At 45.4% G+C, this 27634-nt stretch overlaps 1 protein-coding gene across 4 annotated transcripts in view; it reads left to right on the forward strand.

The window, feature by feature from the left end:
• The first annotated feature begins 1364 nt into the window (after window positions 1-1364).
• The window catches only part of LOC143276782 (proton channel OtopLc-like), a 45470-nt gene continuing 19200 nt past the window's right edge, over window positions 1365-27634 (forward strand). Inside the window, exons 1-4 of one of the 4 annotated variants that reach the window (XM_076581429.1) lie at window positions 1365-1411; window positions 20090-20185; window positions 25506-25596; window positions 27176-27287. In XM_076581429.1, coding sequence (XP_076437544.1) covers window positions 1390-1411; window positions 20090-20185; window positions 25506-25596; window positions 27176-27287 — 321 coding nt within the window. In that variant the 5' untranslated portion in view covers window positions 1365-1389. Of the gene's footprint in view, window positions 1412-6794; window positions 8883-20089; window positions 20186-21692; window positions 23513-25505; window positions 25597-27175; window positions 27288-27634 lie in introns of those variants that run through there. The other 3 variants (XM_076581426.1, XM_076581425.1, XM_076581427.1) reach the window with 3 other exon arrangements.

Consider the following 27634-nt stretch of genomic DNA (forward strand, 5'->3'; position numbering starts at 1 on the left):
ACAAGAGAAAGAGAGATGGGAGGGGGCTAGGGGGGGGGAGGGGGCGGACAGACGGGCAGAGAGAGAGAGAGAGAGAGAGATAGAAAGAGAGGAAATACTGATTTACCCAAAACCAAAAATTATTTCAGACAAACTGCACTTTGGACTGTACTTCGTGGGCATCAAAAACTTTGAAAAATAATTTGAATTCCATTTCATTTAAGTAATGTTCTCAGTACGCACACTGACAATTAATATTAGCCACACACATACAGACTATCTGTTTCAGCTAGAGACATCAAATCATGACACAATGTATCAAAAGACTGAGTTTCGTTGAAAAGTGTGCGTTTAACTATTATTTTGCACTACTGTTAACAATTGCTGCTTCTGCGTTATGTATTGCCCATCTCACCCTGAATGTCCACCTTTCCTGAACACTATCGTAGGGATTTTGTAAATGAGGGAGGGAAGGGGGAGGGAAGGAAGGGGAAAAGGTAGAGAAAGAAAGAGAGAGGAGGGGGGTTGAGGAAGCTAGGGAGAGGGGATGAAGGAGGGAGGCAGAGAAAGGGAGGGAAGGAGAGAGAGAGAGGAGCAGGGTGGTAGGGAGGGAGACAGAGCGAGACAGAGTGAGAGAGAGAGAGAGAGAGGGAGGCAGGACGGCAGAGAAAGAGAATGAGAGAGAGAATGAGGGAGGGGGGTATAGAGAGAGAAGGGGAGGGAGGGAGGTATTTAGAGGGAGGAGTGACTGACGGAGGCAGAGAAAGAGGGAGAGAGAGAGGGGGGGGGAAGGGGGATATATATATATATATATATATATATATATATAGAGAGAGAGAGAGAGAGAGAGAGAGAGAGAGAGAGAGAGAGATTCTTTATTTTCGAGGTTAATAGATAAGCAATGGCGAGCTTTTTTTTCACATCCAGTCCCCGCCCTGAAACAGGGTCTACACTACACAATGCTACATATAGATCATAGCGTGCACCACACAATACTACATCAAGTCATAAGAGAGACACACACAGAGACAGACAGACAGACGCTTTTCTTTTTTTTCCTTTTTCTTTTTGACGCTTTGGCACTTTAATGTTATTGGCCATGAGGTCCTTAGAGAGAGAGAGAGAGAGAGAGAGAGAGAGAGAGAGAGAGAGGTGTCAAACATGTTTTAATTGTCAAGCCTCTGGCCCATAACAACAGGAGTCACAGGAAAATGTAGTGCATGCAACATGTGTTGATTTACATATCGTTCAGGCATTTTCTTCACAGAGAAAGAGAGAGAGAGAGAGAGAGAGAGAGAGAGAGAGAGAGAGAGAGAATAAGTTATAATTTTGCATGCATCCACAGGTACCAAAGACCACCCAAACTTGGAAAGCGGACGAACGGAACAGAGCTTTTCATTGGTTGGAGACATGGACAAGGTACAACCTACAGGTAAGTGAGCATCATCAAGACGTCAGCCTGCGTCATCACCACGTCACCTGACCCTTCCCCATTAAACTGCGGGATTTGTCGTCTGGTGTCGCCTGGTGTCGTCTGGTGTCGCCTCGCTCCTCATTGTTGTATCGTCTTTCCAGTCTTTTTTGTTCGGGGCTTTTCGTTTTTTTTCTCTCTTTCTCTCTCTCGCTCTCTATCTTTGTGTGTGTGTGTGTGTGTGTGTGTGTGTGTGTGTGTGTGTGTGTGTGTGTGTGTGTGCACTGTAGCCTACTTCTTTTGAATCCTTAGAACAAATGCACCGAAGCCATACCGACTTTTCAGGTTCCTCAGGACAGCTTCAGTTTATCAACAGCCCCCAGGCACACAGACCATGACACCTGATGGGCTGTGTGACGTTCCTGAGGGGGTCAGGGGGTGGGGGTCAGGGGGTGGTCTTTCGTACAGACAGTCTGAGGACGTGCTCCTCTATGCTTTTCAATGCCTGGAGATTTGTTGTTGTTGTTATGACTGCATAGGTTATGACTGCATAGAAGAATCGCGAAATAACTAAATAAATAGATGAATAAATGAATACATACATAAATACAAAAATGCATAGATGAATGCATAAATTAATAAATAAATAAATAAACAAATAAATGAATCGATAAATATATGAATAATAAACTAAATGAAACAATGACGATTACAGTAGGGCAGTTGATGAATTAAAAAAGAAAAGTAAATAAGAAACAGAAATAACAGCCACAACAGAAGTAACAGCATAAGTAGCAGTAACAGTTATAGTATTACCAGTAGCAACAGCGGTAGCAGAAGCAGCAGTCGACAATAGCAGTATACAGCAGCGATAGCAGCAGCAGTAGACAGCAGCAGTAGAAAGCAGCAACAGCAGCAGTAGAAAGCGATAGAAGCAGCAGTAGAAAGCAGTAGAAAGCGATAGCAGCAGCAGCAGTAGAAAGCAGCGACAGCAGCAGCAAAAGCAGCAGCGATAGCAGCAACAGCAGTAGAAAGCAGCAACAGCAGCAATAGAAAGCAGCAGCAGCAGTAGAAAGCAGTAGAAAGCGATAGCAGCAGTAGAAAGCGATAACAGCAGTAGAAAGCGATAGCAGCAGCAGCAGTAGAAAGCAGCAGCAGTAGAAAGCAGTAGAAAGCGATAGCAGTAGAAAGCAGCAGCAATAGCAGCAACAGCATTAGAAAGCAGCAGCAGTAGAAAGCAGCGACAGCAGCAGCAGCAGTAGAAAGCAGCAGCAGCAGCAGTAGAAAGCAGCAGAAAGCGATAGCAACAGCAGTAGAATACAGCGATAGCAGCAGCAACAGCAGTAGAATACAGCGATAGCAGCAGCAGCAGTAGAAAGCAGTGACAGCAGCAGCAGTAGAAAGCAGCTACAGCAGCAGCAGTAGAAAGCAGCGACAGCAGCAGCAGCAGTAGAAAGCAGCGACAGCAGTAGAAAGCAGCGACAGCAGCAGTAGAATACAGCGACAGCAGCAGTAGAAAGCAGCGACATCAGCAGCAACAGCAGTAGAATACAGCGATAACAGCAGCAATAGCAGCAGCAGCAGCAACAGCAGTAGAAAGCAGCGATAGCAGCAGCAGCAGTAGAAAGCAATAGCAGCAGCGACAGCAGCAGCAACAGCAGTAGAATACAGCGACAGCAGCAGCAACAGCAGCAGAAAGCAGCGACAGCAGCAGCAACAGCAGTAGAATACAGCGATAGCAGCAGCAAGAACAACAGTAGAATACAGCGATAGCAGCAGCAACAGCAGCAGAAAGCAGCAGCAGCAACAACAACAGTAGAATACAGCTGCAATAACAACAGTAGAATACAGCGATAGCAGCAGCAGCAACAACAGTAGAATACAGCGATAGCAGCAGCAGCAACAACAGTAGAATACAGCGATAGCAGCAGCAGCAGTAGAAAGCAGCGACAGCAGCAGCAGCAGTAGAAAGCAGCGACAGCAGCAACAACAGCAGTAGAATACAGCGATAGCAGAAGCAACAGCAGCAGAAAGCAGCGATAGCAGCAGCAGCAGCAGCAACAACAACAGCAGAATACAGCGATAGCAGCTGCAACAACAGTAGAATACAGCGATAGCAGCAACAACAGTAGAATACAGCGATAGCAGCAGCAGCAGCAACAGCAACAACAACAACAGTAGAATACAGCGATAGCAGCAGCAGCAGTAGAAAGCAGCGACAGCAGCAGCAGCAAGAGCAGTAGAATACAGCGATAGCAGAAGCAACAGCAGCAGAAAGCAGCAGCAGCAACAACAACAGTAGAATACAGCGATAGCAGAAGCAACAGCAGCAGAAAGCAGCGATAGCAGCAGTAGAAAGCAGCGATAGCAGCAGCAGCAACAGCAGTAGAATACAGCGATAGCAGAAGCAACAGCAGCAGAAAGCAGCGATAGCAGCAGTAGCAACAACAACAACAGTAGAATACAGCGATAGCAGCAGCAACATCAGTAGAATACAGCGATAGCAGCAGTAACAGCAACAGAAAGCAGCGATAGCAGCAACAACAACAGTAGAACACAGCGATAGCAGCAGCAGCAACAACAGTAGAATAGAGCGATAGCAGCAGCAGCAGCAGTAGAATACAGCGATAGCAGAAGCAACAGCAGCAGAAAGCAGCAGCAGCAACAACAACAGTAGAATACAGGATAGCAGCAACAACAGTAGAATACAGCGATAGCAGCAGCAGCAACAACAGTAGAATACAGCGATAGCAACAGCAGCAGAAAGCAGCAGCAGGAACAGCAGTAGAAAGCAGCGATAGCAGCAGCAGTAGAAAGCAGCGATAGCAGCAGCAGCAGTAATATTAGTAACAGAGGCGGGGAGGGCGGGGGGGGGGGGGGGGGGGGAGATGAATGAAGAGGAGGAGAAGGAGGAAAAGGAGCAGTTGGAGGCGAAAGATGAGGCTTATCGGCAGCAGAAGAAGTAGCACAGTGGCAATAATTCTGTCATGAGAAATGATAGTGACGGCAGCAGCAGTGCGGTGGTACAGTCTCCCGGGTGAAGCGCGCCACACGGACTGGTGTCGAATTCCATACAGACATGTCATGACCACACAGCGCTGCGGACAAGTGTGACATATTTTCTGTGTCATAAGCTTTCTATGACATAAGCTTCTGTGACACGTTTTTTTCTGATGACAAAAGCTTTCTGTGAAATGCGGTGTTTGGCATAACTTACTGTGACGTAAGTTTCTTGTGACATAACTTTCTGTGAGATAATTTCTCTGTGACACAGCCTTCAGAGACGTAGGTAGGTTTTCGTAGACACAACCTGCTGTTTCGGTGACGTGAATTTCCTGTGACGTAACATTCTGTGGAGTGATGACCTAGAGGTAACGCGTCCACCTAGGAAGCGAGAGAATCTGTGCGCGCTGGTTCGAATCACGGCTCAGCCGCCGATATTTTCTCCCCGTCCACTAGACCTTGAGTGGTGGTCTGGACGCTAGTCATTCGGATGAGACGAGATCCCGTGTGCAGCATGCACTCAGCACACGTAAAAGAACCCACAGCAACAAAAAGGTTGTTCCTGGCAAAATTCTGTAGAAAAATCCACTTCGATGGGAAAAATAAAACTGCATGCAGGAAAAAACAAAAAAATGGGTGGCGCTGTAGTGAAGCGACGCGCTATCCCTGGGTAGAACAGCCCGGATTTCACACAGAGAAATCTGTTGTGACAAAATTAGAAAATACAAGTTCTCTGTGACAGACACTGAGACAGGGCGCTGACACGCATTTTGACCCGATGATAAAAGTCACACACGCCTCGCAACTGACAGAATGCGTGGGAGGGGAACGACCACGCTTTCTCGCAATCACACGCTTTCTCATAAATTAATACCCCACCCACACCCCCAAACCCACGATTTCTTTCAAAGCGAGAGAAATCTTGGGATTTAGAGAAAGCGTGGGCTTACACCCCCTTTCCCCTAACGGTGGACTCACGGTGAAGTGATTGACGAAATGGGTGCCACAACAACAATACTAATTGAGTATTCATATAGCGCAGAATCTAGTGTACAGACGAATCGAAGCGCTTTCACCCACACGACTTTCACGCGTATACCTTGATCTGAATCAACGGGATGAAAGACAAAACTCCTGTCACGTGACAGGATGATCTCAAACTAGGTCAGCGGGGCATCGTTCAGTTAGGGGATAGAGTGCGGTGCAGAAACAAACATCTGGACGTGTTCAGAATTGGGTCACGGGCACGTGGGTGTTTTTCACCTTCGGGGTGTCAAAGCTCAAGGCACTGTGGGCTGAAACTGATGTTCTCTCTCTCTGTGAGAGGATATGTGTGGTGTTGTGTATGCGTGTGGGTTTGGGCATATTATGTGCAATGATGTGCGAGTGTTGGTGTTGCCAATAGCAATAACATTTGTGTCATTGTCACTGTCGGTCTCTCTCCCCCCCCCCCCTCTCTGTATACCAATGTGTATGTGCAAGTTAAACGTTTCACTGTATATCCCGCTTCTAAGGTCTTTCTGAATAAACCATGTGTGTGTGTGTGTGTGTGTGTGTGTGTGTGTATGTGTGTGTGTTCCAGTTCATGCCTGTTTTCATGATTATGCCTAAAACCCAAGATGATGGAAAATTCGCCAGTCATTGATTAAATGGTTTAAAATGAAGGCTTTCTGGATTTCCCAACTTGTGCTTAATATGAAAGATCTATCTGCTTAAAACATTGTAAAATAAAACAATCTTAAGACGAGTTTAAAATGAAAGAAACCCGCTTTGTCAAAGGCTACTTGTTATGATGAAACAAAAAATCAGAAGGGAGATGCAAGTTGTGCAGCCAGAGTTTCGTATCACTGACGTCAGCAAAAGTGTCAGCGACACCGTCACATCATGAAGGCAGCACGCTCTGCAGACACCTGAGCTGAACGTCGCTCACACCTGCCGTCACCTTTCCCTTGTTGCACAGTACGGGGTGAACCCGATACCATTGTCTCCAGAGGCGCAGAGGTCACATCCCTTCTCCCTCTGCCTTCAGGACTCCATCACAGTCACGTTAAGTGCCTTTTGCAATTCAGGTCAAAAAGAAAAAGGAGAAAAAAGAAAAGAAAAGAAAAGAAAACCAAAGAAGAAAGAAGAACAAAAGAAAGAAAGAAGAAGAAGAAAAGGAAAAAAACAACGAAAGAAGCAACCACTCTTTAACTACGTATCATGTAAATGTTGGATGTCAGCAAAGAGCACCTTTTTCATTTTAGAAGTGGTGACGTACGCTTGAGGGGATGGGGAGAGAAGGGACAGGGTGGTGGTAGGTAGGGAACACGGTTTGAGGGGTGGGTTGGGTTGGGGGCGGTAAGTGGATGGGGCGATACCGAATCCAGTGAATACTGGCACACCTGGAGGAGAAAGAGGAGGAGGAGGAGGGAAGTGGAGTGTTCCGGTTCACTGGATCATGTACTTTCTTAGGCCTCCAGCCAGAACAAAAAGGGACAAAGTGACTTTTACCATGTCTGTGGGGTGTCACCAGCCGGACCGGGTTGTGTGAGGTGATCTGAGGGTGCACCACTTCAACACACCACACAGCGGACCTGGGCACACAAAGTAAGCCACAGGCACCTGATCACCCACATCCTTCAACTCAACAACAACAACAACAACGTGTACAGCGTAACAGAAACATCCCGTGTTGAGAAGGAAAGTCATGACAATGATGTAACCAGCAGGGGCCTACACTTTCCCAGACCAGCCATTTCGTGTGTCCAGTTGAAGACTTCAGTTACCGAACGAAAAAAATCCATCCGTTTCTAAAAAGTGGTGACAGAATTAATTTACCAAAGCTGCAGTATTCTTCAGGCACTTTCAAGCCACGTTTTCCTGTTCAACGCGTCGCCGGTGGGCTTCGTTGTTTTGACGCACACGAATGGTTGCATGTCCCACTGTACACTGTCTCAACAGGCGAAGTTTCTGCTTTTGAACAATCACTTTTTGCTTAGATTTTCTGTTGTATCTCTTAGCTTTTAGTTTCTTCAGAAATGGTTTGACGCGGTGATCTAATTTTCGTACTAACAGCTCGCCTTTGTGATTTGACACATATTTGTTCATTTAAATTTGTATCAAAGGTCACTGACAGTTTTATGTAGGATGGCCACAATAGAACACGTGGGCGAGGATGTATTTTACGAAGCAAATCAAGGAAATCCGGTGGCTGACAACGGTATCGTGTCTCCATGCGAGTCTGCCGACACAAAGACACATAACGAACCTTCTCACACATCAGGTTCTGAACCCACATTCAGCAGTGGCGTCGCCAAAGACAACAAGGACACAGCGAGAGAACGAGGAGAAGAGGGCACACAAGGTGAGGCACCCAGCAACAACGGCCCGGAGACCCCCGTGACCCCCGCACAGGACGGGGATAACACAAACACAAGTGAGGCCTCTCCTCTGGAACGCTTCAGCCAGGCCTTTTCTCTGCTGACGCAGAAAGCGCACGAAACGTCGTCTGGCTCCACCACTGCCCACCCCCTCACCTTCCTCACCGCCCCGGCAGACCCTAGACTGTCTCCCTCAGACCTGAAAACTCGCCGCTTTTCTCCAGCTGGACGTCAAAGCGCCGTGAAGGAACCGTTCGTTACAGTGTCTGCTGAAGCCCGCACAGAGGCCGAGGGGATTCCCGGTGACACTCATGGTTCTGAAACAGCAGGGAAGGACTCTGAAAACGAAGAAACGAATGGGTCGGAGAGCCTTCCGGCGTTACGCATCACTGAAGACAGCAACGATGCATCAGACAGTTCTGCTGAAAGCAAGAGGATTGGTGACCGGGAGAACAAGCCTGAATCTGGACAGACTGTTAGTGGTAATCAGACCAACGAAGAACATCTGAGTAACGGAGTTCAGTTGAAGGAGAACCCTACCCCCACAAACCCCGAAGAGTCATTCCATGTTCCAGGATTGTCAACACCACCAGCAGCTGCAGAAGGAAGATGGTACACAAAGAAACAACTCAGACCGATCTTTGGCATGTTTAGCCAGTCACAAAGAACCGATAACTTAGCGGGAGGAAAAGCCAGGAATGGGCTGCTGGACCCAAACCAGCCAACGAATCAACCCAGCGTCAACGCCACACCCAGGACCAGATCCTCACTGAACAGAAAAGCGGAAACTGGGACCGAACCGGATAAACCTCTAAACGGAAGCGTTCCCGTTGACGACAACACAGCCAGAGCTTCCTCTTCCTCCCTCCCCAAGTCCAGCAGCAGCACCGCTTCCTCAGCCACAGGCAGAGAAAACACGGGCTCTCTGAAGAACAAAACAAACATGGACGAGAGTTCAACCACAGCAGAGCTACAGGACCAGAGCAGTGAGAAACCCAGAGAGACCGGGCCCTGGTCTTCAGAGAAGCCGTCGGATGACAAGGACGGCGAGGACAGGGGCCAGTCTGAGGACAGGAGCGATGAAGAGGACGATGGACAGTCGTCATGTGACGAGGACCAAAGCCCAGGTGTGATCTGGTTGAGTGACGTGTTGTGGCTGAGTGACGTGTTGTGGTTGAGTGACGTGTTCTGGTGTTGTGGCTGACTGACGTGTTGTGGCTGAGTGACGTGTTGTGGTTGAGTGTCGTGTTGTGGCTGACTGACGTGTTGTGGTTGAGTGTCGTGTTGTGTGGCTGAGTGTCGTGTCGTGTTGTGGTTGAGTGACGTGTTGTGTGGCTGAGTGACGTGTTGTGGCTGAGTGTCGTGTTGTGTGGCTGAGTGTCGTGTTGTGTGGCTGAGTGTCGTGTTGTGGTTGAGTGTCGTGTTGTGGCTGAGTGACGTGTTGTGGCTGAGTGACGTGTTGTGGATGAGTGTCGTGTTGTGTGGCTGAGTGACGTGTTGTGGGCTGATGACGTGTGTGTGGTTAGTGTCGTGTTGTGTGGCTGAGTGTCGTGTTGTGGCTGAGTGTCGTGTTGTGGCTGAGTGACGTGTGTGGCTGAGTGTTGTGGCTAAGTGACGTGTTGTGGATGAGTGACGTGTTGTGGTTGAGTGTCGTGTTGTGTGGTTGAGTGTCGTGTTGTGGTTGAGTGTCGTGTTGTGTGGCTGAGTGTCGTGTTGTGGTTGAGTGTTGTGGTTGAGTGACTTGTGTGGCTGAGTGTCGTGTTGTGTCGCTGAGTGTTGTGTTGTGGTTGAGTGACTTGTCCTGGTGTTGTGACTGACTGACGTGTTGTGACTGACTGACGTGTTGTGGTTGAGTGACGTGTTGTGTGGCTGTGTCGTGTTGTGTGGCTGACTGACGTGTTGTGGCTGAGTGACGTGTTGTGGTTGAGTGTTGTGGTTGAGTGACGTGTTGTGGTTGAGTGACGTGTTGTGTGGCTGAGTGACGTGTTGTGGCTGACAGGTTGAGTGACGTGTTGTGGCTGACAGGTTGAGTGACGTGTTGTGGCTGAGTGACGTGTTGTGGCTGAGTGACGTGTTGTGGCTGACAGGTTGAGTGTCGTGTTGAGGCTGAGTGACGTGTTGTGGCTGACAGGTTGAGTGACGTTGTGGCTGAGTGACGTGTTGTGGCTGAGTGACGTGTTGTGGCTGAGCGTCGTGTTTGTTCTGTTGTTATTTCCCGCTGTAATACAGTCCGGAAAAAATGGAGCAGAGGTGGTTTTATTGTCCTGTGACCGTCTGTCAGTCTCTGTACATCTGTCTGTCTCTTTCTCTCTCCCCCTCTTTCTTTCATCCCTTCCTCATCCTTCCCTCTTTCAAGCCCTCCCCTTCTCCCCTCTCTGTATGTATGTCTGCCTCTCACTCCCTTCTGCCTGTCTCTCACCCTCTTCTGTCCATCTGTCTGTTTCTCACTCCCGTCTGTCTGTGTGTCTGTCATTCCCTTCTGTCTGTTTCTGTCTCTCACTCATGTCTGTGTCCCACTTTTCTTTCCTCTCCCCTCCTACCCTCTTTCATGCCCTCCTCTGTTAAGCAAGAGAGTGAAAGACAGACTAGACTAAAGAGAAGCAACATTTACATGCGAGTTCAGTCTCAATCTCCCGCACTCTTCCGTAAACAAGACATGTATTGCCTCTGAACCTATATAATTTAACAACAACAACAAAAAATCACAAATTGTTCTGCTTAAGCAATTAGTAGACACACGCACACTCACAAACGCAGGCATCCGATTTCGAGTCTGGGGAATGCTGACTTCTGTTCTTCAATGTTTCTGTGGGTCCACGAACTGAACAGTCAACTCATATCACCTCTGGTCTTGTGCCGCACACACAAATTTCGCGGTTCTTTAGGACGCGTCTTAGTCTTCAAGACACGTGTTGTCTCGAGGCTGCACCAGCCTCATCAGACCACAGCCAGGTCTGTCCCGCTCCAGTCTCCCCGGACTGGGCCGCTACCACGTCTCCTCGGACAGTGGGTTGATCCCGTCTCCTCGGACTGGGCTGTCCCTACGTCTGCGCCGGAACTCTGGGACGGTGTATTAAGACCCGTAAGATATATGCTCTATATAATTTCCACATTCCCCTTTCACCTAATTCATCCTTTTCCATTCATGCCCTTACTTATATTAGTTAAAATAATTATTTTTGGGATATCCACGGACTCTCCAATTATCAAATATAAGTTTCTCATGAAGGCCATGCTGCTTACATGACAAAAAGAGGAAAACATTTATTCATAATCCATGCGTCGGGACTAACAAGGGTAACGGAATATCTAACAGTGATTCCCAGGTTATTATGAAAAACATGGCCACGTTTCTCAACATTTAGAAATATAAAGATAGCAGAATTCTATACTGCCTTTGCTCTTCATGCTAGCAATTATATGAACAGAGAACATACTAGCCTTTGGTCAATTTGCGGTGTAGTCAAGTTTACGCAATAAATCGCAAAGCATAGTTCCACCAAAATATGCACAACAAATATTAACTACATTTACGGAACATAAAAAAACATGCTTACACAAAAAGACTAACTATATCTTTAAACTCTTATGAAAAATAATATGTAATTACCTGTAGCCAGAACCTCAGAGCATCAACAACCAGACATTTTTCGTCCAAGCCTCTGCCACAGACTGTGTGTCGCTAGCCAGTTGAACCGGGCAGAGAAAAATATACTCATGGACCAGCACAAAAAACACGTGCAAATAAACATTAGCACTTGAATTCTCCTGCACGAGGAAATCAGATTGTGACACTCCGTAACACCCTTCTCCTTTCTCTGTCACTGTCTGTCTGTCTGCCTGTCTCTCACTCCAGTCCATTCTGTTAGTCTGTCTCTCCCTCCCTCCCTCTGCCTCCCTTTTCCCGTTCCCTCTTCCCCCACTATGTCTCTCACTGCCTGTCTCTCTCTCTGTCTTTCTGTGGTTCGTTTTGTCCACTGTTGTCTGTCCGTTCCTCTCTCCTTTCTCTGTCCTCTCTCAGTTCTCTCTCTGTCCGTTCCTCTCTCCTTTCTCTGTCCGTTCCTCTCTCATCTCTCTGTCCGTTCCTCTCTCATTTCTCTGTCCGTTCCTCTCTCTCATTTCTCTGTCCGTTCCTCTCTCTCATTTCTCTGTCCGTTCCTCTCTCATCTCTCTGTCCGTTCCTCTCTCATCTCTCTGTCCGTTCCTCTCTCTCATTTCTCTGTCCGTTCCTCTCTCATTTCTCTGTCCGTTCCTCTCTCATTTCTCTGTCCGTTCCTCTCTCATTTCTCTGTCCCTTCCTCTCTCTCATCTCTCTGTCTGTTCCTCTCTCATCTCTCTGTCTGTTCCTCTCTCATCTCTCTGTCCGTTCCTCTCTCTCATTTCTCTGTCTGTTCCTCTCTCATTTCTCTGTCCGTTCCTCTCTCATTTCTCTGTCCCTTCCTCTCTCTCATCTCTCTGTCTGTTCCTCTCTCATCTCTCTGTCCGTTCCTCTCTCTCATTTCTCTGTCCGTTCCTCTCTCATTTCTCTGTCCGTTCCTCTCTCATTTCTCTGTCCGTTCCTCTCTCATTTCTCTGTCCGTTCCTCTCTCTGTCCGTTCCTCTCTCTTTCTCTGTCCGTTCCTCTCTCATCTGTCTGTCCGCTCCTCTCTCATCTCTCTGTCCGTTCCTCTCTCTCATTTCTCTGTCCGTTCCTCTCTCATTTCTCTATCTGTTCCTCTCTCATTTCTCTGTCCGTTCCTCTCTCATTTCTCTATCTGTTCCTCTCTCTCATTTCTCTGTCCGTTCCTCTCTCATTTCTCTATCTGTTCCTCTCTCCTTTCTCTGTCCGTTCCTCTCTCTCATTTCTCTGTCCGTTCCTCTCTCTGTCCGTTCCTCTCTCATTTCTCTGTCCGTTCCTCTCTCATCTCTCTGTCCGTTCCTCTCTCATCTCTCTGTCCGTTCCTCTCTCATTTCTCTGTCCGTTCCTCTCTCTGTCCGTTCCTCTCTCATCTCTCTGTCCGTTCCTCTCTCATTTCTCTGTCCGTTCCTCTCTCTCATTTCTCTGTCCGTTCCTCTCTCTGTCCGTTCCTCTCTCATTTCTCTGTCTGTTCCTCTCTCATCTCTCTGTCCGTTCCTCTCTCATTTCTCTGTCTGTTCCTCTCTCATCTCTCTGTCCGTTCCTCTCTCATCTCTCTGTCCGTTCCTCTCTCCTTTCTCTGTCTGTTCCTCTCTCATTTCTCTGTCCGTTCCTCTCTCATCTCTCTGTCCGTTCCTCTCTCATTTCTCTGTCCGTTCCTCTCTCATTTCTCTGTCCGTTCCTCTCTCATTTCTCTGTCCGTTCCTCTCTCTCATTTCTCTGTCCGTTCCTCTCTCTGTCCGTTCCTCTCTCATTTCTCTGTCCGTTCCTCTCTCATCTCTCTGTCCGTTCCTCTCTCATCTCTCTGTCCGTTCCTCTCTCTCATTTCTCTGTCCGTTCCTCTCTCTCATTTCTCTGTCCGTTCCTCTCTCTGTCCGTTCCTCTCTCATTTCTCTGTCCGTTCCTCTCTCTCATTTCTCTGTCCGTTCCTCTCTCTCATTTCTCTGTCCGTTCCTCTCTCTGTCCGTTCCTCTCTCATTTCTCTGTCCGTTCCTCTCTCCTTTCTCTGTCTGTTCCTCTCTCATTTCTCTGTCTGTTCCTCTCTCATTTCTCTGTCCCTTCCTCTCTCTCATCTCTCTGTCTGTTCCTCTCTCATCTCTCTGTCCGTTCCTCTCTCTCATTTCTCTGTCCGTTCCTCTCTCATTTCTCTGTCCGTTCCTCTCTCATCTCTCTATCCGTTCCTCTCTCATCTCTCTGTCCGTTCCTCTCTCATTTCTCTGTCCGTTCCTCTCTCATTTCTCTGTCCGTTCCTATCTCTGTCCGTTCCTCTCTCTTTCTCTGTCTGTTCCTCTCTCATCTCTCTGTCTGTTCCTCTCTCATCTCTCTGTCCGTTCCTCTCTCTCATTTCTCTGTCCGTTCCTCTCTCATTTCTCTATCTGTTCCTCTCTCATTTCTCTGTCCGTTCCTCTCTCATTTCTCTATCTGTTCCTCTCTCTCATTTCTCTGTCCGTTCCTCTCTCATTTCTCTATCTGTTCCTCTCTCCTTTCTCTGTCCGTTCCTCTCTCTCATTTCTCTGTCCGTTCCTCTCTCTGTCCGTTCCTCTCTCATTTCTCTGTCTGTTCCTCTCTCATCTCTCTGTCCGTTCCTCTCTCATTTCTCTGTCTGTTCCTCTCTCTCATTTCTCTGTCCGTTCCTCTCTCATCTCTCTGTCCGTTCCTCTCTCTTTCTCTGTCCGTTCCTCTCTCATTTCTCTGTCCGTTCCTCTCTCATCTCTCTGTCCGCTCCTCTCTCATTTCTCTGTCCGTTCCTCTCTCATTTCTCTGTCCGTTCCTCTCTCTCATTTCTCTGTCCGTTCCTCTCTCTGTCCGTTCCTCTCTCATTTCTCTGTCCGTTCCTCTCTCATCTCTCTGTCCGTTCCTCTCTCATCTCTCTGTCCGTTCCTCTCTCTCATTTCTCTGTCCGTTCCTCTCTCTGTCCGTTCCTCTCTCTCATTTCTCTGTCCGTTCCTCTCTCATGTCTCTGTCCGTTCCTCTCTCCCATTTCTCTGTCCGTTCCTCTCTCTGTCCGTTCCTCTCTCATGTCTCTGTCCGTTCCTCTCTCATCTCTCTGTCCGTTCCTCTCTCATTTCTCTGTCCGTTCCTCTCTCATCTCTCTGTCCGTTCCTCTCTCATCTCTCTGTCCGTTCCTCTCTCCTTTCTCTGTCCGTTCCTCTCTCATTTCTCTGTCCGTTCCTCTCTCATCTCTCTGTCCGTTCCTCTCTCTCATTTCTCTGTCCGTTCCTCTCTCTGTCCGTTCCTCTCTCATCTCTCTGTCCGTTCCTCTCTCATGTCTGTGTCCGTTCCTCTCTCATCTCTCTGTCCGTTCCTCTCTCATCTCTCTGTCTTTTTCTATCATCAAAATAGAGAAAGTAAGAAAGAGCGAGAGCGAGTGAATTAAAAAAAAAAGATGAAGAAGGAGACTACGACGACGAAGAAGACGAAGAGAGAGAGAGAGAGAGAGAGAGAGAGAGAGAGAGAGAGAGACGGGGGTAATTATCTGTCCTCTTCAATTGTTTTTTCTCTGTCCCAAAGAGACTGGGACACTGGGACCTAATGAGGCGTGTCTCTCAGCCTTAAGGTAAAGGAGAGGAGACAAATCATGCCACAAGCGAGAGACAAAGATCTGGAAGCTTGCAGCCAAAGCTAGCTAATCGGTCGATAAAAGTCAGCTCCAGTAATCACGTTATCACCGAGAATATTTATTATATTGTATTGTCTTGTATTATATTGTATGTCACGACAGATTTCTCCATGTTGAAATAATAATAATAATAATAATAATAATAATTCCATATGATTTTTAAATCGTATTGCTTTCCCCGGGGAGTGCTTGTCGACAGGAGGAGGAATTTTGTTTAATGTCCCGTCACACATATCGGTGATTGAAGACATGGAGATGTGAATGAATGGAGGGTTGGGGGAAACTGGGCAAATGAGGGTGAAATGAGGATGAAATTGAAAAAAAATCTAAATACAATTACAGGAAATTACTTAAAGGACTTCGTAAAAGAGAAGTCGTCAAACTGACAAGCGAAACAACTGATAATGAATGCAAAAAGTCAAAAACATCAACGTTCTCAGTCACTTGTGAAGACACACTTTCGTGTACATAAGGCTTCATCAAGCTACAGTAAAAAAAATATATGCTTAATTGTCAGGTTACTAAAGCATATGTACTTGACAGAACAATACTTGGTCCGTAATGATTTTGATAATAGTCTGAGAGCTAAACTCAGAATTGGTCTGCGAATCGGACCAAAGTCTGAGAGAGTCAACTGACGAGGTTTTAGACTTGAATTCAAGCACCTATAAAAGTCTCTTTCTAATATATTGCTTATTTCCTTGTATGACAATGGGCAATATACTTTTATACTATCTATATGATTCTTTGCTCCCCTTTTTGCTGCCCTGTCTGCTTGGTCGTTATAAAGGAATCCAGTGAGGGATAGTATCCACCAAAAATCAACATTTGTACCCCTCACAAATCATCATGGCCTGGCTTCGCTGACGAAGATCTAGGAAGGGCGTTGTCCACGTCTGATGCAGGCACGCTCATGGCTGACAAGGCCAATGCGGGAAAAGCAGAGTCGGCCGCAGCGGCTGCAAGGGAAAGTCTGGTCTGGGTTCGCGGCTGCAGCGTCGTGGTTCTTCCTCCTTCTGCGTTTGTCCTCAAGGCTGGCCCTGCGGTTGTTTTCGAAGGAGGAGACAGCTTGGTGGATGGTGCGTCGCCAGGTCTCTCGATCAGCGGCTACTGCGGACCACTGGCGATGGTCAATGTGACAGGCACCGAGAGCTTTCTTCAAGGAGTCTTTGTATCTCTTCTTGGGTGCTCCTCTGTCACGGTGGCCAGTGGACAGTTCGCTATACAGCGCGATCTTGGGCAGGCGGTGGTCCTCCATCCTGGACACGTGCCCTGCCCAACGTAGCTGGGTCTTTAGCAGCACTGCCTCGATGCTGTAGGGAGTGCAATAAATACCTAATTTCAAACAATAAATCTTCTCTTTGATTATTGTAAAAAAAAGGAGCAAACTTTTTAAAACAGATTGAGAATCAACACAAAATAGGATATTACTTACTATGATCGGTATATCAACAAGATGATTTAAAGCCATAAGGATGGCCACCAATTCAGCTGTAAAAATTGAATGTCCCTTACCTAAATAATATGATTTTTCTGTTTTTAGGTCAGGAATGACAAAAGCAGATCCTGCACTGCTATCATCCAGGATCAGTGTAAACTTTTAAATGATAATCAAAATTTTCTTCTAATTCAATTTTGACAGATCCTGCTATTATATGTGAGATTCTCCTTTTCTTGTGTCAGAAGCACATATGTTGACATATGTTTGCTTTTGTTAACTCCCAGGGAGGCACAGGTGTCACCAGAACACGAGGTGCCATATCATGCAAATCAATGTCTGAAGTATTTAAAATATCTGCCACATATGTGCGAATGGTTTGTAGATTTGAATTATTTTGTGCATTTTTTTGAAAATCAATATCAGACCCAATATTTAATTCCTCAAAATCATCCACTGCTGTACATCTCACAATATATTTAGCAGAACTTAATTTACTGATTTCATCTAGTGGTAGAATACCCGCAAGCTTATAGGCTTCTGAGGTCTTAGTATGCACAGGTACTCCTAATGCCAGTTTCACAGCTTTACTGTCAATTATTCGCAGCTTCTTTAGAAACGTCCGTGGAGCAGAAAAGAAGATTTCTTGACCGTAGGTCAATCTTGATCTTACGAGAGATGTTGCTAAATGTAAAAGAATTTTGGGGTCTTGTCGACAAAATGCAGCGCCAGACTTGATATTTTCTTCTTCTTCTTCTTCTTCTTTTTCTATTTATTATTATCGTATATTATCTTCTTCTTTGTCTTCTTCTTCTGATTCTTATTGTTATTATTTATTATTATTATTATATTATCGTCTACAAGTATATTTGTTTTGTTATCAAAAAAGCTTATTCCACACACACACACGCACACAAATTGCCTGTGACAACCCTTTTGTTGCTGTTAAAAAAAAAAAATTACGGGTGCTAAATTCACGCTGCATGCGGGACCTCTGTTGATCGTCTCACAGAATGACTAACACCCAGACCACAACTGAAGGTCTGGTGGAGGAGAGAGTAAAAAATCTGGGTCAGATTGTGGAACTGGAACCTGTGCACAGCCGCTTCCTAGTCGGTCACAATAATAATAATAATAATAATAGTATTTATATAGCGCTGACTCTTGTGCAGAGACAAATCTAAGCGCTTTCACACCAGTCATTTACACACGTGCATAACTCTAAAACTGAAGAAACTGAGACATGGAAGAGGCAGGGGAGGGAGGCTGTCTTCTGAAGAGGTGGGTTTTAACTCACTCAGTACGGCCAGTCCTCTCTTCTCCTCTACACAGACCCCTCGGATGTCCAGTGGGTGTCTCAATGACCCAACCTTTAGCTTCCGTCGTCAGAATTGTGGTATTCTTTGTCAACATTCATCTCTTCAGTGTAAGAGTTTTCCGCTTGTAATAATTTGATGATGGTAATTGGGGTGAAACGCTGTTAACGTCGTCTCTTTCGCCGTTCGTATAGAGAGAGTTAAGGCCAGACTTGAAAGAGCTGAGTGCGGAGACCTGGCCACATTTTCAAATGTAGATTATATATATATATATATATATATATATATATATATATATATATATATATATATATATATATATATATATTGTATTGTATTGTGACGTGTGTGACCGGTGCTCAGAGTTGGAAGTGTGTGTGTGTGTGTGTGTGTGTGTGTGAATTTTGTGCTGGAGTGTTTGCATGGTTGGCTGACTGTAAAGTGCGATGCATGCTAGTTTTTCTTTTTCTTTTTTTTTTCATTTGAGTGTTTAAATGCATGTTTTAAACGTCTGTATTTACAGTGTACAGCGCAAATGAGCATGTTTTACTTGGAAAGGCGCATTATAGATTAATCATTGTTATTGTTTTTATTGATTCAATTGTGTAACCAAAGTGAGCCTATGTTATAACCTAGTGTTCAATTGTGTGTCTGTGTCTGTGTGTCCACAGTAAAATTTAACATTTTCTCTGGAAATACTTTGTCTGCCAATACCAAATTTGGCTTAAATATAGTATGAAAAAAAACTCTACAGTCATAACAATATCAGATTGTAAATCTCCCGAATTAAGCCGTATTTCCTAATCATTAACGGTTTATTTCGTTGAGATTCGTTCCGAAATCCGAAAATTCTAAAAACTGCTTCTGACTGAGTTACTAGAAGGTAGGTTATGTTTGAAGACGACATGACCTAGTTTTTCTTGTTCACAATTAGAAGGAAAGAAATACAAATTCTGGACAGAACACATACAGTGATATTTACTATACCATCGATGTGTTTTCTGCATATAAATATTCTAAAGTGGACACTGAATTAAATGGAATGAACACAAAAGAAACAAGAGAGGCAAGGCCTCCAAGACTAACTTGTGATACACTTTAAAAAAAATCTAATCGTTAAAATGTGTTTTGTATTTGTTTTTATAAAGCTTCGGGTTAAAAGAAAAAAAAAGAAAAAAAAAGAAACAAAAAAAAAGTCCTAAGGGCAGATTCGAATCCTGCGTGTTCGGGTGAGAAAAAACTGTCTTACCCATTACACTATCGTGGCTCCTTACTGACGTTCAAAAATATAACATTTAAACATGCTTTTTTAAAAGGGCGATAAATCGATTGCGGTATTCGCAGTGAGAACGCTGTTTAAATCATGTTATTCTGGTGTATCTTGGGCATTCAAAAAATCTTTAAGGGCAATTAAAAATTCTTTTACGTTTTACGTTTCATCAATTCAAGGGTATCAACTCTCATAGTTTATTATTTTTACCTGTGAATTCCGACTGATTTTGTTGATATTTTTATGGCAGCTTGGGGCATAATCCAGTAAGTGATGAGGCGTTCACAAATCTTTCTCTGAATAAATATTTAACGGTCTCCTTCTCCAACTTTCCATCACATGTTATCGTGTATTGTCGGTTGAATATAGGATTGAACGGACAGGTCAACAACTTGAAACAAAATGGCGTCGTTCGCGTTCGCGAAGAATATGAGCACGCGCTTTGAATGTGTATAAATATGTGTACGCAATTGATTTTTGCCCATGACCTTCAGGGCTCAGCCAACAGATCTGTAAAGTCCACTCGTCGTATTGATTTTAGTATTTTCCGAAAAAGACCACTTGCGCGAATGAACATAGTGAAAGCCCTGTACACTGAGTGTAAAACACACAAGCTTTTTATGTATTGAGTATAAATTCAAAATGTAATGTGTAAGATGAGAAAGATCAGTTTAAAGCAAATTAAGCCCCCTAGCATTAATTAATCGCTGTCTCTCTCTCTCTGTTTGTCTTTCTGTATGTTCTGTGTTCCTCTGTGTGTCACTCTATTTTTCCATTTCTCTCACTGGCAGAGATGTATTTTCTTGATGATTTATTTGTTTGACATGGCCATTGATAAGTATGTATAACGTTTGTTACGGTTGTGATTTGTTTGTATATCCACACGTACACCCTTCCATGAGGGGCTATGGTCTGATAAGGAATAAATCATTCGCATTCGCATTCTTTCTCTTTCTGTGTCTCTGGGTCTCTGTCTGTCTGTCTGTCTCTGCTCTCTCTCTCTGTCTCTCTGTCTCAGTCTCTCTCTCCCTCTGTGTTCAAATGGGTCAAAGAAGTGCACGTGTTGTGTTGACAGAGGACAAGGCCCTGGCCACGTTCTTCGTGGGGAATGATTCCAACCTGGCCAGTCGTCAGAACAGCTACCCGGACGACCACACGCTGCTGACTAAACGTGAGTTGTACCAGCAGCAGGTGCGCTGGCAGCACCTGCAGTAAAAATCATAATCGTCGCCGTGGGAGTAAAACCCTGGAGCCAGTTTCACTGCTTGGTTCTAACTTTTTGACAGTTACACGTGACTAAAATAATGCCTACGTTGACCGAACTACGCCATTGGTCACCTCCATACTACACACAGTTAGTAGCGGGTTACGACCATACTAGGTTCTTCCGTCCGAGCAATGCAACTGGGTCCTGGTCCGTATGTGGGGCAGGAAACTGCGTTCCTGATCGGACACTGTTCCACTGAAGTACTGGCGGCAGTTACTGTAACAGCATCAATGGTTGTGGGGTTTTGGAGGGGGCCGTGAAGGGGTAGGGAAACGGAAGGGGGGTAGGGGGCTTGTTGAAAAAAACAAAAACAAAAAGAAACAACAACAACAAAAAGCAAACACACACACACACACAACAACAACAACAATAACAACAACAAAAACCAAAAACCAAAACAACAGCAAACAAAAAAACAGGCAAAGAACTATCCTTTATATCATGTAGTAGAGGATCCTGTTGGATGCAAGAGAAGTCAGCTTCAGTAATTACTAAGAATGCCCTGTGTATTTCACCACAGGTATTGGTTGGGAAACAGTATTTACACGTGGAGAGTCGTGCAATGACCCAAATGACGTCTTTAGTTCCTCCAATATTCAGTCCATGACCTCTTTCGTCCAAAGTCATGATATGATGCATGGCATCGCGCACATTGTGTTCGTGTACTTGTGGCTGAACTTTCACATTTACTGCAGTCGTTCCGTCCTCACACCCCCCGTCCCGCCTCCCCCATTCCCATCCCCTCCTTTTTTCTTACTCCTGACCTTGAAGTACTCGCCGTTTTCCAGTCCAAACTACCCCTGCGACATCGCGGACCCAGATCCAGTGTCATTAGATGTTACAGCAAGACAATCATGACACAAAGCGGACATAGATACCTGTGCCAGGCGGGACAAGAAAGGGATGCGATCCCTCAAGGAAGGTGGCAGCATGATGAGAAAGCGACTTTGGATATGAAATCTGTGACAGACTCATGAATAATGCATAACGTAGGTGAAAGAATACGTTACTTTTAAGCTGAATTCCCAACTATGCTGAAAAAGGCTGAAGAGGGCTTAAACTTCTGTTCTGTACGGTAATACTTTTGTAGGAACTGGTTCATACTCTCTCTCTCTCTCTTTCTCTCTCTCTCTCTTTCTGTGCGCAAACCAGTATATACGTATATAGACAGAAAAGGACACTGAAACAAACGAAGCAGACACAGAAGTGATGACGATAATTTTCAATTAAACACGCCATGTTGAAGGGTATCGCTGAAAAGGAACACCTCATACCGAGTATCACGTGTCTCCGTAAGGAGAGGGAAACAAAGGGAGATAACTAGACAGCCAGCACGCACTGTCACCAGATCCCGGCATTGTCATCCCGGCGTGCTCAACCACAAAGACAGACACGTCCAACAGGAAAGATTGTATTTCCCGCTCTCCACTCTGATTCTAAGGTCATTTCAAAGTTTTCTTCCTTCTCTGCGTATTTCACTCGGGTCCTCGCACTGTCAACACCCACAGCAGCTGGTGCAAACCGCTGACACCAGTCCTGTCCCGGACAGAGAGTTCGAACCTCTCGGTGACTGGTTGCTGATTGGATTTCAGTTTCCGGAACGCCATCTGAGGATCTGCCTGTCTGTCTGTCGCCTGCCGTTGTGTGAACCATGTGGTGTTGGAAGGACTGGGCTGTTGAGGGGTTTGTCAGAACGGTGTTCAGTCGGCAGCTGTGTTGGTGCTAGACAGTTTGCTGCCGGGATTTAAAAAAAAAAGAGCTTATGGAATTAGTTGAAATGTGCACGTATATTGAATGAACTGGAGTTTTGTTCTTTTCTGGAAATATAGACGAGGAAGATTTATCAGAGGCAGGCGTGCTGTTATGGACTTACGACTTTCAATAATCAAAAAGAGTCAACCGTGGCATACCTGTGTCAGATCAGTATGTAAAGTGTGATTGTTCCTAGTGAATCACAAAAAAAGAAAAAAAAAGAGAAAAAAAAGAACGATTCTGCATTAGAAGTCTGAAATTACCTGGTCAGTAGCCTCACTAGATCACTGGTCTAAACAGCATCGTGATCATCCTCTAGCGTTCAGTCAAGAACCTGCATGTCTACCTGTTTGATTTTTAGGGCGGGTGATAAAATATGATGTTATAAAGAACATCCAAAGCAAACAAGTAAATAATAATAATAATAAAAAGTAAATAACGAGAAATAAAAATGACAACCAACCAAAAAAATAAATATATGAGAACTTCCCAATTCATTCCGTTGAAAGATTTATTGTCCAAAGATACTTTTCACAACACTGTGTAGGGAATTGACGAGTGTGGAATTAAAATAGTGAGTCGTACAAACCAGACTCTTAACAGTTTTCCGGGTTTTCTGATAACGAAGAACGAAGTGGTGGTATTTCCACAGCGGAATCGGCGAACAGTATCTGTGAAAAAGAGCTCAACGTTCGCCCAGTTCCCTCACGTCAACCTCGGGGGAAAAGAGAAGAAGAAGAAAAAGAAGAAGAGAAGAAGACATCTCTTGGAATATGACAAAGTACGTTTGCCCATCTCCATCACTTCAACCTTGAGGATAAAGAGAAGAAGAAACAGAGGAACTCTGTATAGGACAGTGTACGTTTGCACGTCCGCATTACTTCAACCTTGAAAATAAAGAGAAGAAGAAGAAGAAGAAATTGTTTGGGAATAGGACAGGGTACGCTTGCCCATCCGCATCACCCTAGCCTCTGGAACAGGGGAGAAGAGGTCATCAGGGCACGGCAGTCATGGGGTCCCTGCCCAAAGAAGCTTCTTACCTGGGGGTGTCCCTGGAGGTGACCAAGACGGACCTGATCCGCAACACGCACTCCTTCAACGCTCTGGAGCAAGCGGGGGACGGCAGCGTGCAGTCCTCCTCCTCCACCCTCCCGCACGGCTCCCTCAACAACATCCAGGAGGTGGAGGAGGGCGTCACGCTCTCCAGGACCGCCTCCGAAGAAACACACACGTCACTTCCGGTGGAGGAACCCCCTGCCGGAAGCGGAAAGCACACCCTGAAAGGCGTCTTGAAGAACATCCGGCGCGGAAGTAAGGACATCCGGGCGGCGCTGTCTCTGTCCACCCGTGGTAGCCGCAAGTCGAGTATTTTTAGTAACGTGGCGAGGCGGGTGTCCATCCACCGGAGAGAGTCCACCCCTAACGGTCGCATCGCTACTTTCTTTTTCGGCAAGGACGAGAAATCTGATGACGAGAATGGTAAGGATGACGTGTCTTATGTGGTGCTGTGTCACACCTTTTCTTCAGGCGAACACTACAGTCATGAATGATTTGTGTTCTTTGTTGCCCAGCCCTCTCACAGAAGTTACAAATTATATTATCTAAAAATACTGTGACATGTGAACTCTAGGTGTACCTGTGATCGAAAGTTTATTGCTGTTCAAATAAACGCTTAAACGGGAGTGTTCACATTTCTTTGAAATTTTACCTGGGTCAATAGATCTCCATACGATCTGTCATTTCTTTTGAAGTTACAAATTATATTATCTAAAGTACAGTGACATGTGAACTCTAGGTATACCTGTGAGCGAAAGTTTATTTCTGTTCAAATAAACGCTTAAACGGGAGTGTTCACATTTCTTTGAAAATTACCTCGGTCAAGATGGGAGTAAACTTGTTTCGTTCTGGGTGAACCCCGCTTTCGAAGCGAGAAGATACCACGTTCACTACACGGTGAGCCGTGGGCTGGGTGCTTATCTTTTGAACAACACAGTAAACATGTATGGCATACATTCAGAGCTGTGAAGGGAACTTACGACAATGAAAGAGTGGTCCCAGGCAATTTTTTAAAGATAAATTCAATCTGATATGTATACATTCATAAAACAACAACAACAACAACAACAACAAAAATCGAATATTAACAAACTAATATGGAAAACCGAATAAATAGTTATTTAAGTGTAAGAATGACTGGATAAATAAACAGATAGGTAAACAAATAAGTAAATAACTAGTTAAATTAATAAATAGAGAGAAAAATAAATAAACAACCGATCCCTTTCGTTTCCCGCTCACTTCACTTCTCACCGCCAAAGCATCACAAATCAGATGTAATGTGCATTCTGCCCTGCTGTTTCTTGTTCACAGTCGTTCGTCGCTCCTTCTCCCTGTCTCTAGATATACTCGGAACGCCCCCCCCCCCCCCCCCGCCCCCGCCCCCCCCTCACCCCGCCCACACACACCCCTCTCCGCCCCCTTTCGCTTCCTCAGATCTTCAAGTCTGGCCATAAAATCCCACCTCTTTCCAAAGTACCCCCACCCCCATCCCCCCGCCACATGTACACATCCCCCCCCCTCCCCTTATTGATCTACATTCCTGTCTACAGGTGGGTTTTTTTGTGTGTGTGTGCACATGTATAGCTTTACATTTTTCCTTCTTTCTTTTTGTGTGTGTGCGTGCTTTTTGTCATCCTCCCGAATCAAAGCTTTGCGTGCGTTGTATGTGTAAAAGTGTTTTGTTCATACACGCAGACGCCTGTGTTTAGCTGATCGGTTGTAGTTTGATTTATATCGTTGTAAAATTTTTGCATCTTCTTTTACCATCTATGTGGAGTGATGGCCTAGAGGTAACGCGTCGCCTAGGAAGCGAGAGAATCTGAGCGCGCTGGTTCGAATCACGGCTCAGCCGCCGATATTTTCTCCATCTCCACTAGACCTTGAGTGGTGGTCTGGACGCTAGTCATTCGGATGAGACGCTAAACCGAAGTCTCGTGTGCAGCATGCACTTAGCGCACGTAAAAGAACCCACGGCAACAAAAGGGTTGTTCCTGGCAAAAAAAAAAATTCTGTAGAAAAATCCACTTCGATAGGAAAAACAAGTAAAACTGCACGCAGGAAAGAAAAGGTGGCGCTGTAGTGTAGCGACGCGCTCTCCCTGGGGAGAGCAGCCCGAATTTCAAACAGAGAAATCTGTTGCGATAAAAAGAGAAATACAAATACAAATAATTGTGACAGTGTTGTTATTATTGTTGTTGTTTCAACCTTTATAACGGTGTCACTGTTGTTGTTTTAACCGTGACAATGTTGTTATTGTTTATTTTATTTTATTTTTTTTTAAACTGTGACATCGATGTTTGAGTTGTTGTTATTTTTACAGTGATAATTGTGTTGTTGCTGTTGATGATGGTGGTATTGGTGGTGTTTAAAACCCATGACAATGCTGCTATTGTTGCTGTACCTTCTCGGACAGACGAGAACGGTAACGCCAACGGAAATGACGATCATGGTGATGAGCCTGTCACCATGCGACATGGCCGCAAGAACCAGACCTCCCTTCTCCTGTAAGTGTTTGTTGTTGATGAAGTTGTCGTTGTTGGTGGTGGTGATGGTTGTGGTGATGGCTATCCTGTTGTTTTCTTTTCGATGGTAGCGATGAAAGCACTGGGGATGTTTCTTAAACTGGTGTCATCGTTGCTGTGGTTAACGTTCTTGCTGCCATGGTTGTATCTGTTGTTGTTGTTGTCGCTCTGTATCTGTAAAGCGTCTTCACTGTGCGGCTGCTGTTTCCTTGATGATGATGATGATGATGATGATGATGATGATGATGATGATGATGATAGTGATGATGATGATGATGATGATGATGATGATGATGATGGTGGTGGTGGTGGTGGTGGTGGTGGTGATGGTGATGGTGATGGTGGTGGTGGTGGTGGTGGTGATGGTGATGGTGATGATGATGGTGATGGTGGTGGTGATGGTGATGGTGATGATGATGGTGGTGGTGGTGGTGGTGGTGGTGATGGTGATGATGATGATGGTGGTGGTGGTGGTGGTGGTGATGGTGATGGTGATGGTGATGATGGTAATGATGATGATGGTGATGATGATGATGATGATGATGATGATGATGATGGTGATGATGATGATGGTATTGATGGTGATGATGATGGTATCCTCACCTGGCCATAGCTATTGTGAGTGCTGCCGTTGTTTTTTTTGTGTTGTTGTGGTGGTTATTGGTGGCTGTGGTGGCGATAATAATGGCGGAATGTTAAACATGGGGTGGTGATGGTGATGGTGATGGTGGTGGTAAAGGGTGCTTGAGGCCCGTCAGATAATTAAAAAACAACAACAACAACAACAAAAACTAAGCACGTATTATTTACAGTTGTGTAGTTTTACCCAGCCATCCTCACTACTTCCCTGTCACGCCATAATCCACAAATCGTATTCACTGGTTGGTAAAAGGATGAATGAATGGATGGATAATTGATAGGTGTGTAGAAAATGGATGGATGGATCGATACATTTTTTTATGCAGAATTTTTCATTTTGACTATATTGTTTACAGCCCATCTGACCGCTAAGAGTTATCTTTGTGATTATTTGATTGGTTCAATAATTAATCTAATGATTTGTCGCTGGTGTGATCGATTCATAGAATGGTTGATTGATTGATTCATTCATTCATTCATCGACTAGTGGGCTGATGGATTGAATGATGGATTGAATTAACGTGTCGGTGAACTGACTGATTGGCTGGTCAGTGGATGGGTTGGTTGACTGATCGATTGATCGATACAGCGATCGGCTGAAAGACTGACTGGTTGGTTGGTTTGTTGGTTGATTGCCTGATGGAGACTGGATGGGTTGATTGAAAGTTGGATTGATGGATGGGTGGACGGGTGGATGGATAGTATGACGGTGAATAATGGTGATTGTTGGGTGCATTGATGGGCTGATTGATGAAGGATTGATAATGGATAGATTGATGGATGAATGTGTTGGTGGACCGATGATAAATGGACCGAGTAGATGGATGGATGGATGTATGGGTGGACGGGTGGATGTACGGACTGATGGATGAATGTAGCGATAAATGGATGGACTGAAGGATGTGTTGCTGACCGGTGGCAGGGGCAGCCTGTTCATGATTCTGTCGGGCCTGTACGGCATTCTGATCGTGGTGCTGGGAGCGGTCATCCCCCTTACCGAAATCTTCGTCACGGAGGAGGGAACGGCCTTTGAGGTTCGATTCTTTTGTCCTTCATTCCTCAGTTGTCTGTCCCCCCGAAAACGGATTATGGCTACCTACATGGCGGGGTAAAAACGGTCATACACGTAAAAGCCCACTCGTGTACATACGAGTGAACGTGGGAGTTGCAGCCCACGAACGAAGACGAGATTGGTTGTCTTCACAAGGGTGTACCTGTAGATTGACAGCAAGCGTGGAGTGTCTGTGTGGACCTCATGGTGGTGGTTCTGTCAGGATGTCACGTAAACAGCTCGAACAATTCTTTAGACCTGAAGCAGTCAGGCCTGACAGGGCTTTGTGTGGTCGGCTTGACTTGAACCAGGCTGTGAGAAAGGTGAACT

This window comes from Babylonia areolata, chromosome 33 (assembly GCF_041734735.1).
Source record: "Babylonia areolata isolate BAREFJ2019XMU chromosome 33, ASM4173473v1, whole genome shotgun sequence".
NCBI classification, from domain to species: domain Eukaryota; kingdom Metazoa; phylum Mollusca; class Gastropoda; order Neogastropoda; family Buccinidae; genus Babylonia; species Babylonia areolata.